General features: G+C 42.4%; 2 protein-coding genes across 2 annotated transcripts; one reads left to right on the top strand and one right to left on the bottom strand.

The window, feature by feature from the left end:
* Positions 1-3,580: 3,580 nt before the first annotated feature.
* Positions 3,581-8,617, top strand: grhpra (glyoxylate reductase/hydroxypyruvate reductase a). Its single transcript, XM_049586470.1, has 9 exons — positions 3,581-3,844; positions 4,203-4,333; positions 5,473-5,545; positions 5,664-5,780; positions 5,873-5,961; positions 6,133-6,234; positions 7,053-7,188; positions 7,312-7,442; positions 7,542-8,617. The coding sequence occupies exons 1-9, from the start codon at positions 3,759-3,761 to the stop codon at positions 7,661-7,663; spliced, it is 987 nt and encodes a 328-aa protein (XP_049442427.1). The 5' UTR covers positions 3,581-3,758; the 3' UTR covers positions 7,664-8,617.
* Positions 8,618-8,753: 136 nt separating this feature from the next.
* LOC125894834 (zinc finger and BTB domain-containing protein 5-like) lies at positions 8,754-11,453 on the bottom strand. Its single transcript, XM_049586469.1, has one exon. The coding sequence runs from the start codon at positions 10,964-10,966 to the stop codon at positions 8,939-8,941; it is 2,028 nt and encodes a 675-aa protein (XP_049442426.1). The 5' UTR covers positions 10,967-11,453; the 3' UTR covers positions 8,754-8,938.
* Between the last annotated feature and the right edge of the window lie 806 nt (positions 11,454-12,259).

Genomic DNA, 12,259 nt, shown 5'->3' with positions numbered 1-12,259 from the left:
ATAGCACATTTCATACACCAGGGCAATTCAAAGTGCTTTATAGAGCAATAAAACATAATAAAGGATACAGATTTACAGTAAAGTAATAAAGAGGAAAAGTATAAAAGGTCAAATTAATTTTAAAGGAGTTATAATAAAAAAAAATCACCATTAAAAGTGCACACAAAAGGTGCAAAGATAAAAAAAAATGGTGATTTGATTTAAAATGGGGTTTCAGTGCAAGAAATTAATGAATATTTGATCTGATAAAAGGCAGCAGCAAACAGACAAGTCTTCAACCTATACTGAAGTGAATGTTGGTGCAGACCTGCAGTTTTCAGGGAGTTTGTTCAAGATATGTGGTGCATAAAATCTAAACACTACATCTTCATGTTCAGTCTTGACTCTGGGGTCAAAAAGCAGACCTGTCCCAGAAGACCTGAGAGGTCTGGATGGTTCATTGTGTAGCAGAAGGTCAGAAATGTTTTGGGGGCCTAAACCATTCAGTGCTTTGTAAACCAGCAGCAGTATTTTTAAGTTGATTCTCTGACAGATAGGAGGCTGGTGTAAAGACCTCAGAACTGGAGTGATGTAATTTATTTTTTTGGTTTTAGTGAGGACTCGAGTGAGTACGTAAGTAAATGTACACAAGTTTTATCAGCAACAAATGCACCTATGCAGCAAAGTGACCGGTGTTGGTAATATTTCATAATTATCTGTTTATAATTGTAACTGGTGAACTGAATGGAAAAAAAGGAAACATTAAAAAAGTACAATATTGACAGCGTTGTAAAGTAAGGAGTAAATTTAGGCTACTGAAGTTCGGTGGCTTACATTAGCACAATTTTGAGGTACTTGTATTTTCCTTAGAATGTTTCCATTTTACGTTACTTTATACTTCTACAATTTTTACTCCACTAGCCTACATGAATTACTTTGTAAGTTTATCAGAATCAGAAATATTTTATTGATACCTGAGGGGAAATTGTGATTAGTTACAGTCACTGCGATGTACAGAATAGAGAATTATAAGAAATAAGAATAAGATTACAAAACAGAAGTATGTAAGTATGGAGCAATAAAATAAAAATAAAATGTGCATTATGCTACAGGGTTTAACACTAGTACATAAGATATTAAAATTATCAAAATTAAAGTATATATTGTCACTGTGCTGAGGCTGTAAGTATATATACAGTACAGGCCAAAAGTTTGGACACACCTTCTCATTCAATGCGTTTTCTTTATTTTCATGACTATTTACATTGTAGATTCTCACTGAAGGCATCAAAACTATGAATGAACACATGTGGAGTTATGTACTTAACAAAAAAAGGTGAAATAACTGAAAACATGTTTTATATTCTAGTTTCTTCAAAATAGCCACCCTTTGCTCTGATTACTGCTTTGCACACTCTTGGCATTCTCTCCATGAGCTTCAAGAGGTAGTCACCTGAAATGGTTTCCACTTCACAGGTGTGCCTTATCAGGGTTAATTAGTGGAATTTCTTGCTTTATCAATGGGGTTGGGACCATCAGTTGTGTTGTGCAGAAGTCAGGTTAATACACAGCCGACAGCCCTATTGGACAACTGTTAAAATTCATATTATGGCAAGAACCAATCAGCTAACTAAAGAAAAACGAGTGGCCATCATTACTTTAAGAAATGAAGGTCAGTCAGTCCAGAAAATTGCAAAAACTTTAAATGTGTCCCCAAGTGGAGTCGCAAAAACCATCAAGCGCTACAACGAAACTGGCACACATGAGGACCGACCCAGGAAAGGAAGACCAAGAGTCACCTCTGCTTCTGAGGATAAGTTCATCCGAGTCACCAGCCTCAGAAATCGCAAGTTAACAGCAGCTCAGATCAGAGAGCAGATGAATGCCACACAGAGTTCTAGCAGCAGACCCATCTCTAGAACAACTGTTAAGAGGAGACTGCGCGAATCAGGCCTTCATGGTCAAATAGCTGCTAGGAAACTACTGCTAAGGAGAGGCAACAAGCAGAAGAGATTTGTTTGGGCCAAGAAACACAAGGAATGGACATTAGACCAGTGGAAATCTGTGCTTTGGTCTGATGAGTCCAAATTTGAGATCTTTGGTTCCAACCGTCGTGTCTTTGTGAAACGCAGAAAAGGTGAACGGATGGATTCCACATGCCTGGTTCCCACTGTGAAGCATGGAGGAGGAGGTGTGATGGTGTGGGGGTGTTTTGCTGGTGACACTGTTGGGGATTTATTCAAAATTGAAGGCACACTGAACCAGCATGGCTACCACAGCATCCTGCAGCAACATGCCATCCCATCCGGTTTGCGTTTAGTTGGACGATCATTTATTTTTCAACAGGACAATGACCCCAAACACACCTCCAGGCTGTGTAAGGGCTATTTGACCAAGAAGGAGAGTGATGGAGTGCTGCGGCAGATGACCTGGCCTCCACAGTCACCGGACCTGAACCCAATGGAGATGGTTTGGGGTGAGCTGGACCGCAGAGTGAAGGCAAAGGGACCAACAAGTGCTAAACACCTCTGGGAACTCCTTCAAGACTGTTGGAAAACCATTTCAGGTGACTACCTGTTGAAGCTCATCGAGAGAATGCCAAGAGTGTGCAAAGCAGTAATCAGAGCAAAGGGTGGCTATTTTGAAAAAACTAGAATATAAAACATGTTTTCAGTTATTTCACCTTTTTTTGTTAAGTACATAACTCCACATGTGTTCATTCATAGTTTTGATGCCTTCAGTGAGAATCTACAATGTAAATAGTCATGAAAATAAAGAAAACGCATTGAATGAGAAGGTGTGTCCAAACTTTTGGCCTGTACTGTACATCAATACAATAAAACAAGCATAGAATAGAATTTATGCGTCCACTCCATTGTGAGCCAAGGCAATGAAATTTCGTTTAATATGTGCACCGATGGGGGCGTCGGTGGCTTAGTGGTACAGCAGGCGCCCCATGTACAAGGCTGTTGCTGCAGCGGCCCGGGTTCGAATGTGGCCCTTTTTTGCAATTCCAATGGGGTCATATGCATTATACTGAAACTGAACATATTGCATAAAGCTCTGCTAGATTTTTACTTAGGTTAAGTAAAATTTTAATGCAAGATTTTCACTTGTAATAATCCTACACTGTGGTTTTGCTATTTAAACTTACAAAACTGCGCCATTTAAAATTGCAATGTGCAGGAGTCCCATGGCCTAGCTGTGACGTCATTGTCAGCGCCTTTCTTTCTTTTTTTTTTAAATGATCCCAGGAAGAGAAATCAGAGAAGGAACGTAAACATGCCCTTACTAGGATGAGGGGCTCTGGGTGAATGGGAATTTGCTCTCAAATAATAAAAACCTGCTGAAGCACACAGAGCCAGGTGGTAGTATGGTGAGTCTGATGATGGATTTACTTTTACGTAGCCTTTTACTATATTTCTACAACTGAAACCCTGACTGACAAGACAACAGATAAGACGACGTTTTTAATTTCATCTTTGACATTAACATAGAAATTAAATCAATCCAGGAATGCCGGGAGAAGTCATCCATCAGAGACGAAAAATTAGAACCAGACCCGCCGTTGGGTTAACTCCACGCATGCGCAGTACTGCGAAGCAAAGCACTTCCTGGTGTGTGAATGAGCGTAGTCTGAAGTGTAGTTTTCTCAGCGGAGCAGACGTTCAAGGTTAACATCTGCCGGGGCTGAGTGTGTGGACGTCCACTCCCCCCAAAAAGTTACTACGGTCGTGTGTGTGAGGAGGACTGCGGGTTATTTCCACCGTTAACGTGAGATGCAGACAGTTGGTAAACTCATGAAGGTGTTCGTGACGAGGCGCATCCCGCAGGAGGGGATGAAGATCCTGTCAACGGCTGGAGTGTATGCACTTATCTTAACAGTCATCTAACGGTTACTGTCAAGGCAACATTTACAAACTGTGTGCAAACTATGTCGCTGTAATTCCCAGTGGATCCTGACTGCTTTCATTTCAGCTGCACGGTGCGGCAGACCACCAGGCAGTCATTAGTTTTGCTTGGGTTCATGTTACACACTTCAGTAGCCAATAGAAAGTATGAGATCTAAAAATTAACCGTGACCTCTCTCAGCTCACACACACACACACACACATATCTATCACCACAGTCAGGTCCCTCAGCCTATCAGCCTGAATCAGCCTGTATGACTGAATGACATGCCATCCCATTCATTTGGTCCTTCTCTGTCTCCATGGAAACAGCTGTGAGGTGTCTCTGTGGGACTCTGATGAACCCGTGCCGAGGGAAGACCTCCTCAAAGGTGTGCAGGGGGCTCATGGTCTCCTGTGTATGCTGTCAGACAAGATCGATGCTGAGGTCCTGGATGCTGCAGGTACGCTTCATTTTGCTTCTTTTGTTGCACCATATTTTTCTATATATGTACACATCATCTGTCAGTGTCAATATAAATCCTGCATCCTGTATATACAGAATATAGCCATGTATACATGCACATAGGGTCAATGTATATCCATTCAATATTTATTTCTTTGCACTATTTGTATAGTTTACAAGTTACAGAACACTCAGCTTTTATATAGAGCTGCAACAATTAATTAGCTGTCAGCTATTAAAGTAATTGCCAGCAAACTTGATAAATAATGAATGAATGTTAGTGATTTTTTAAGAGATTCCAGCTTCTTAAATGTGAATATTTTCTAGTGTCTTCACTCCCCTATGACAGTTAACTAAATAGTTTTGGGTTTGGTGACGGAACAAGACATTTGAGGACTTCATCTTGGGCTTTGGGAGACACAGATTGACATTGTCCTCTATTTTCTGACATTTTATAGCCAAAACAACTAATCGATTAATCAAGAAAACTCTTAGTAGATACTCTGACTATGAACATAATTGTTAGTTCAAGCCCTCATGTATTTAGATTTTTGTTTTTATGTTATTTTTATTGTTGTCCATTGGTGTTTTTTTACATATATATTAATATATTTATATAAACACCTTTTTTCCACACATACTTGTGTACATAATAGTTCTGTCTATTCTCTGCCTCTATTTATCCAGCATTGTTGTCCTTGTTCCTAGCTGTCTATTTCTGTGTAAGTACATGAGAGCAAAAAAAAAAAGGAGTCAAATTCCCGGTATTTGTACACACACTTGGCCAAAACAGGTGATTCTGATTCAGTTACAATTCTCTAAGGGCACCTACTTTGATTCAGTTTTGTAAGTCAATGAAACATGAACACCCTCTTGGTAGATGCTCACTTTTTATAGACACTGTAATTTACAATTAAAGGAAAGAAGAAAAAAACAATTCCACACAACCAGAGATTTTTTTTCCTTTTATAAAATGCATTTTATAAAGTGATTATCAAAATTGTTGCAGATTTATTCTCTATCGATCAACTAATCCATTAATTGTTTCAGCTCCAATTAAAACACATCAAACTGTAGTCACAGTGTGTTGATCAAGTGTCTAGATTTCAGTGTTTCAGCTGGTCAGTCTGATTCCAGGGCCAAACCTGAAAGTAATCAGCACCCTGTCAGTGGGATTTGACCACTTGGCTATCAACGAAATCAAAAAACGGTAGGTGACGTTCCAAAAAAAAAAAAAAAAAGTGGCTTATACTTTTAAAACCAACCGTCTACTAGTATGCAGACGTGTCATGTGGCCTCTGAGTTATATTGCCATTTGTTATGTCCAGTGGTATACGTGTTGGATACACTCCAGATGTCCTGACTGACGCCACAGCTGAACTGACCGTGGCTCTGCTGCTGGCCACTGCTCGCAGATTACCAGAGGGAGTGGAGGAGGTCAAAAAGTCAGTCTCACCAAGTTCCACATGTACACTTATTACTGTCCACTCTGACTGAGTGACACAGTGGTCATACTGTCTCTCCTCCTCTCTCTCAGTGGAGGCTGGAGCTCATGGAAGCCTCTCTGGCTGTGTGGTTATGGTCTTTCTGGCAGCACAGTAGGAGTTATCGGACTGGGACGCATCGGTAAGGCTTGCATTTGCCGCTCCATTTACTTTGGCAGCATGTAATATCATAGGAGTGGATCCTGTGTTCAAATCCTGTGGAGTCATACCTAACTAGTATTGTGTGATATTATTTGTCTCCTGAAGTGTAACACCTGTTTGTAGCTGAATAAGTGGTTGTGTTCGTGTTCAGGCATGGCCATAGCTCGGAGACTCATGCCCTTCGGAGTGAAGAGGCTGCTGTACTCTGGGAGAACTGCCAAGGCTTGTGCTGCTGAAGTGAATGGAGAGTTTGGTAAGAAAAAGAGGAGAAACTGACACAGTGAAAGGAGACAGAAGAAGTAAAAAAAAAAATCTACCAAGATTATAAAACTATCGAATGAAAATAATGGATTTTGGTGAATAGGGCTGCATATTTTGGAAATAAGTTTGAGGTTGTCATTTGTTACAAATATCTCGGTATTTGGCTTGATGACTCCCATTCTTTTAAACCCCAGGGGCCGTATTCATAAACATTCTGAGAACACTCTCACAGAGCTTAGCCTAAAAACTTTTAGTGAGGAGTCCTAGCTTATGAGTGATTTAGTAAAGTTCTCAGAGCAGCTCTGAGCAAGGAACAGACAGAAACTTTTACCTTAGTAATGACATGTGGTTGAACCCGTTGCTAGGTATGATGCATTCTTTTAACAGATGTGATTGGTTGTCACAGACACACCCTTTGTGGGCCTGTAAAGTGTGGACACCCAGTGGAAATGAAATGAACTGCTGACTGTGAAAGTGTTGTCAATTGTCAGTGTGATCACTCTGCTGATGGAGGGTTGACATACACAAGTCATCACTGCTGCACTGTTACATTTTTCCAGTTTTCCAAATATCTGTGTTGAGCATATGTCTTTAATATTTCTACATGTAACTATATATCTTTTGTGTTTTGTATTGTGCGGGTGTTTGGCTGAAATGTTTGTGTGATGCTGTCTTGGCCAGGTCTCCCTTGTAAAAGAGATAGTTGATCTCAACAGGACTTACCTGGTTAAATATGGGTTAAATACATTTTTAAAAAAATTAAAATTTGATGTGTCCTCTCTTCCTTCTTCTCTCCTCTCTGTTGAACAGTTCCCCTGGACACACTTGTGTCTGAGAGCGACTTTGTGGTTGTTTCCTGTTCCCTGACGCCAGAAACTCAGGGTCTGTGTGACAAGGCCTTCTTCAGCAAGATGAAGAACACAGCAGTCTTCGTCAATTCCAGCAGGTAGGCCTCTAAAGCAGCTCGAACGTGGGGGTGCATTATGGGAGAAGTATTGGTTTAGAGACATAGCTGTTGTCTGTGCTTAAAATACTTAAGGATAAAGATGTGGTGAATTATTGGTTTTAGGGGAGCTGTGGTGAACCAGGAGGATCTGTACAAGGCTTTGAGCAGCGGACAGATAGCTGCAGCCGGACTAGATGTCACAACACCTGAGCCACTCCCAACAGATCACCCTCTTCTGACACTTAAAAACTGCGGTGAGTAGACAAGACGTTGTTTTTTGTTTTGCCTCTTTTCTCACTTTGCTTCCTGGTTTTAACTTGATATTTTTTTCCGTCCTCTCCTATCTTGTGCAGTGGTGTTGCCACACATCGGCAGCGCCACCTACTCCACGAGAGGTGTCATGGGAGCTCTGTCAGCTCAAAACCTGCTGGCAGGTTTACAGGGCACAGACATGCCCAGTGAACTCACCTTCTAACGCCTGAAACCGAGCCGCTGTGCCTCCTCTGGTGCTGCATGTAGAGCAGATCAAACTAGTGTACTGGTCTAGTAGTGGTCTCCTGTGGGAGATCAAAGTAAAGGATACTCATGTAGTTATACATTTACATCATGTCACTGTTAACTTGATAGTTTCATTTGAGCCTGTCACAGTTACTAACGAGTTGAACTTTAAATATACAATGTGCATTTTTGAGGAAGGAAATGCTCGGGGCAGTTTTGACATCTCAGACAAGTATTCAAGTTCTTGGAAGAAAAAAAAAAGCTTATGAACAAACTGGCAGCACTCCTTAACCTTAGCTCTTACTAAAACACTACCATGTTCAGTCTTATGTGGAGAATTGTAGTTGAATTGCATAAACAAAAAATCTCATTTGCATTTCAAGATAGCACTGGTGACTGGTTCTGTCTCTCAAATCTAAATGTAATGCCATAAAGATTAGAATTATACTTCTTAGTCTGCACTTTATGGTGATATTAAAGGAATACTTCACCCACAAAATGACCATCTGAAAATTAGTTAGTTGTGAAAATGCATGTGTTTGGGATATGACTGGATAAATGAGACTTGGGTTATACTACACGAGTTGTGCAAGAGCTTGTAAACTGATGCTTCAATGTAGTTTTGCTGCTGTTAAACGCGGTCACCTGTCAAACATTGAATCAGTATGTTTGCATTTTTCTGTATAGGTGTGACAGAAAAATAAAGTTTTCTTCACAAATTCAAGGTCATAGGAGGACTCACTGATATACAAATGGTCATTCTGTGGGTGAAGTATTCCTTTAATGCTCCATGTCTTCTTTTACAAAATATTTCAACACTCCATTATTTTGTAAAATGGGATTTATGGCTCGGTTTGAATATAATGCTCTGTTTAATTTCGAAATTCATTGTGCTCAAAATAGATTTATGATCAATAAAAAGTTTAAGTGCATCGTTTATTCTCATCACTCTTAACACAGCAATAAAAGAGAAAACAATTAAGTCTTTGAGACTCTTATCAGTGCATTTACATCAGTGTGGCTACATTAGATCTGTTTTATTTCATGGAATCATTTTTTAAAAATTCACAACATGGTTGAGAACATAAAAACTTAAAAATTACAGTAGCTTATTGACTTTGAATTCAACATGAAAATAAAAAATGAGGGAACTGTATGGAGTAATAAATAAAACAACTTCACAGAGTGCAGTTTTTCAAAGAACCGAGTCAAGCTGTGCGACGAAACAAGTGTCTTATCAGATAACCGCAGCTCACAGCAGGGTATCTGCGAATGACTGATCATCCTTCCAGTTCAGGCAGGTGTTTTTCGAGTGCTTGTACAGATGGGAGGACTGGCTGAAGCGCTTTCCACACTTGGGACAGGGATAGGGCTTCTCCCCTGTGTGGACTCGAATATGCTTCTTACAGTCAGTCAGGTTCATGAAGGTCTTGCAGCAGATTTTGCAGGCGTATTTCTTCTCTCCCTCCACCAACAGAACGTGGTCCTCCGCAGCTGCTTTCTTGCACTTGGACAGAACATCCTCTGAAGCTCTGGTTAGAGGCGGCCGCTCAGCAGCATCCCCCGCCGATGAAGAAGAGGAGCCATCCGTGCCGGCTTCTGATCCGGGTGGCACTTTGGGGGCGATGCGACGGAAGGTTGTCGCCCCCGAGCTTTTACCGGCCCTGGAGGGTTGGATGAGGGAGGTTTCCAGACCGAGGCCTGGTCTGATGCCACTCAGGAAGCCTGCTAAAGAATTCTGGGTGGGCTGGAGGATGAGCGTGTCGCTGAAACCAGGGCCCTGAGTTGGGAGAAGCTGCTGCAAGGGGACGGACGTTACTGGGAAAACAAGTGAGGAGTCAGAGGATTGAGCAGATGAGGCTTCTTCTGAGTTTTGACACAGTTCACCAGCAGCTGCAGGAGCATCACTGGCAGCGGCGGCAGCAGCTGTGGCAGCAGCAGTGAGGCTCGCTAGGCTGTCTTCTTCCTCCAGAGCTCCCATCACACTCTCACTACTGGGATTGAGGAAGCAGGAAAAGGCAAGTTCTGACAGGCTGTCAAGGCCTTCACCATCTACTGACTCCTCACCCAAATCTCCAGCCTCTCTCTGTGCATCAGTTTGAAGATCTGAGCACAGCGGAGACTGCAAAGACGTAACGTCACCTTCTGTTGGGCACACCGTGGACATTTTCTCCTCATTCAGCTGTGCTTCAAAATTGTCTGTGCAGTCTTGTGTTGGCGTTAGAGGAGAATTGTTTGGAAAATCTGGGGAGCATGAGGTCAGATTTTCCTTTTTCACCTCAATCATTGCCATCTTTGGCTCTTCTCCCTCTTCCTCCCCTTCATCTCCCACCTTTACTTTGACTACAGTCTCTCCATCTGTTTCTCCGCCCTTCTCCCACACACCTACACCTCCCGTGCTGCTGTCCGATTGGCTCGGCAGCTGGATCTCATCCGACTCTCCCTTGGTCGCTTCATATTTCTCCTCCATCTCCTCCTCCTTGCCTCGGCTCTCCCAGAGTCCGTCTGTCGTCTTCAGGCTGTCCGGCGACAGCAGCTCCTCTCCACCCTCCTCCGCACTGACGGTGCTTCTGGTTACAGTGGGTGAACACTCCTTATAGTTCCCCTCAGGCCCCCTGCAGGACCTCTTTCTGTCACTGAGCCCATCCTCATCTGACTTCCTCTTGTGCCTCAGAAATGCTGCAGCACTCTGTTCGCCACTGACCTCTCTGCTCCTCACCCCCTGGTCGTCAACCCCACCGGACTGACTAACCTCAACTGCCACATCTTCCTCATCCTCCATGATGGACGTGACCTGTTGAAGCAAGGCCGACCTCTCTGCCTGTGAAGACGGCTGCTGCTGTTGCACTGACCTCCAACCTTTCGGGGGCGAGGCGGGAAAGTTTTTCCTGGACAGGTGGAGCTTGCAGGCCTTGACCACAGAGTTGAGGTGCAAGTGCGACGCCGCCAACAGTACATCCATCACATTGGAGGCCCCTGGAGAGAGGGTGGAGGTGTAGATCATGTCTAGCAAGGTGGAGAAGGCCTCTGGGGTCACCACCTCTGGATCTAGCTCCATCACACTGGGGCCCCTGCCTCCACCTGCGCCAGCTCCAACCTCATCACCGCTGTCACTGGAGCTCAGAAGAGCCCTGAAGTGGGAGCTGCATGCTGCCAGGATGGAGCGGTGAGCCTGGAAGCTCTGGCCTCCAACCACCACCACACAGTCACACAGCTGGGCATGGAGGCGCTGGTGGTTGAGCTGCTTGAAAATATGCTGGAAATGACCTGGGAAGTCCATAATAGGCGGTTGGATTTGTTGTTATTAATATGACAGGTGTTATTGTGTAGCATCCGTGGCGCTACTGGCAACACAATAACACAGGGAAGGTCATTGTGAGCAGCAGTCAAAGGCTTCTCCTCATCCACCTCTCATCAGGCTGGCTGGACTCTGACTGTTCACAGGAGCCTACCTCCGCTGTGATGTGTGCTGTATTGTATGCTGCAGCCGGGTTTCCGACAGATGCTCTGGAGTATGGGCGGGCCTGCAGCTCCAACAATAACACCGGAGGATGCGGCGCGGTTTCGGCTTTGTCTCCGAGAACAGCCCGATATCTTCACAGCGGTTCCTCTCCCACCAGCTCAGATATAATTCCCTAAATTGTCGCTTTTTATCATGTTTAATATTAAAGTTACTGACTCACAGCGCTCACACCATCAGCCCGGCTGGTTTTAGCCTCCATTGTCGACGCCTCCTCCATCAGTTAGAGTAACATCAACCCGCAGAGTAAAACAACACCGCCCCCAGGTGGTGATCCATTGGAAGTGCATCTACCGTTGACTTACTTAGACCTTTGTCACAGTCGGTTAAATCTTATGAAATAACTTGCTTACAGTTATGCACACTCCAAGTCAGATTTATTTTACTATATTTCAAAACGAATGGTAAATATGAACCAGTTTAAATTTGGATAAAATACATATAAAGTAACTTATGTTTGAAAAATGTTTGTAATATCTTTTTCATTTACAGTGGAAAGATTATTAGAGTTAACTAAAAATAAAAATAAAAGCTAAAACTAGATGTAAAAAAAAAACAAAAAACATTTTAGTTAATAGAAATAATATTAAAAAATAGACTTTATGAAAAAAGAAGAAAACTGACTTACAATATGACCAAAAACAAAATAAAAAAAAAAAAAACATGCAGGAAATGTTTTAATTTTCAGTGTTTGTAACCTTGTCAACACAAGCATGAGGATGCATTGGTGCATGTTTTTCTGAACCATCTGAGGGATGTCTCCATGACTGTGAGTCAAAAGCCTTCACAAAGTGTTGTGTTTGTAATGCAATACCTCTGAACCTCTTAAATCTTGCCCCTGACAAACACCCCCCACTTTACAGTTTAAAAAAGAAACTAAAACTAATATTGAAACTTAAAAAAACTAAGCTAAAACGAAACATTTTATACAGTAACAACTAGGCTGACACAAGCAACCCCCACTCTGGAAACTAACTGAATTAGGAACCTGTGGCAAATGACATTTTTGACATGACCTAAATTTAAAAAGGCTGTACTTATACTCATTAAGAG

The sequence above is a fragment of the Epinephelus fuscoguttatus genome, linkage group LG9, assembly GCF_011397635.1.
Source record: "Epinephelus fuscoguttatus linkage group LG9, E.fuscoguttatus.final_Chr_v1".
Lineage (NCBI taxonomy): Eukaryota > Metazoa > Chordata > Actinopteri > Perciformes > Serranidae > Epinephelus > Epinephelus fuscoguttatus.
This window is presented reverse-complemented; position numbering and strand designations above follow the sequence as displayed.

What these genes read in the sequence shown, in the direction of transcription:
- LOC125894834 (XM_049586469.1), bottom strand. Translation starts at nt 10,966, where the DNA reads ATGGACTTCCCAGGTCATTTCCAGCATATTTTCAAGCAGCTCAACCAC.
- grhpra (XM_049586470.1), top strand. Translation starts at nt 3,759, where the DNA reads ATGCAGACAGTTGGTAAACTCATGAAGGTGTTCGTGACGAGGCGCATC. An exon ending in ATCAACGAAATCAAAAAACG is followed by an intron (nt 5,546 to 5,663) that starts GTAGGTGACGTT and finishes TGTTATGTCCAG; the next exon opens with TGGTATACGTGTTGGATACA. An exon ending in GTCTTCGTCAATTCCAGCAG is followed by an intron (nt 7,189 to 7,311) that starts GTAGGCCTCTAA and finishes TATTGGTTTTAG; the next exon opens with GGGAGCTGTGGTGAACCAGG.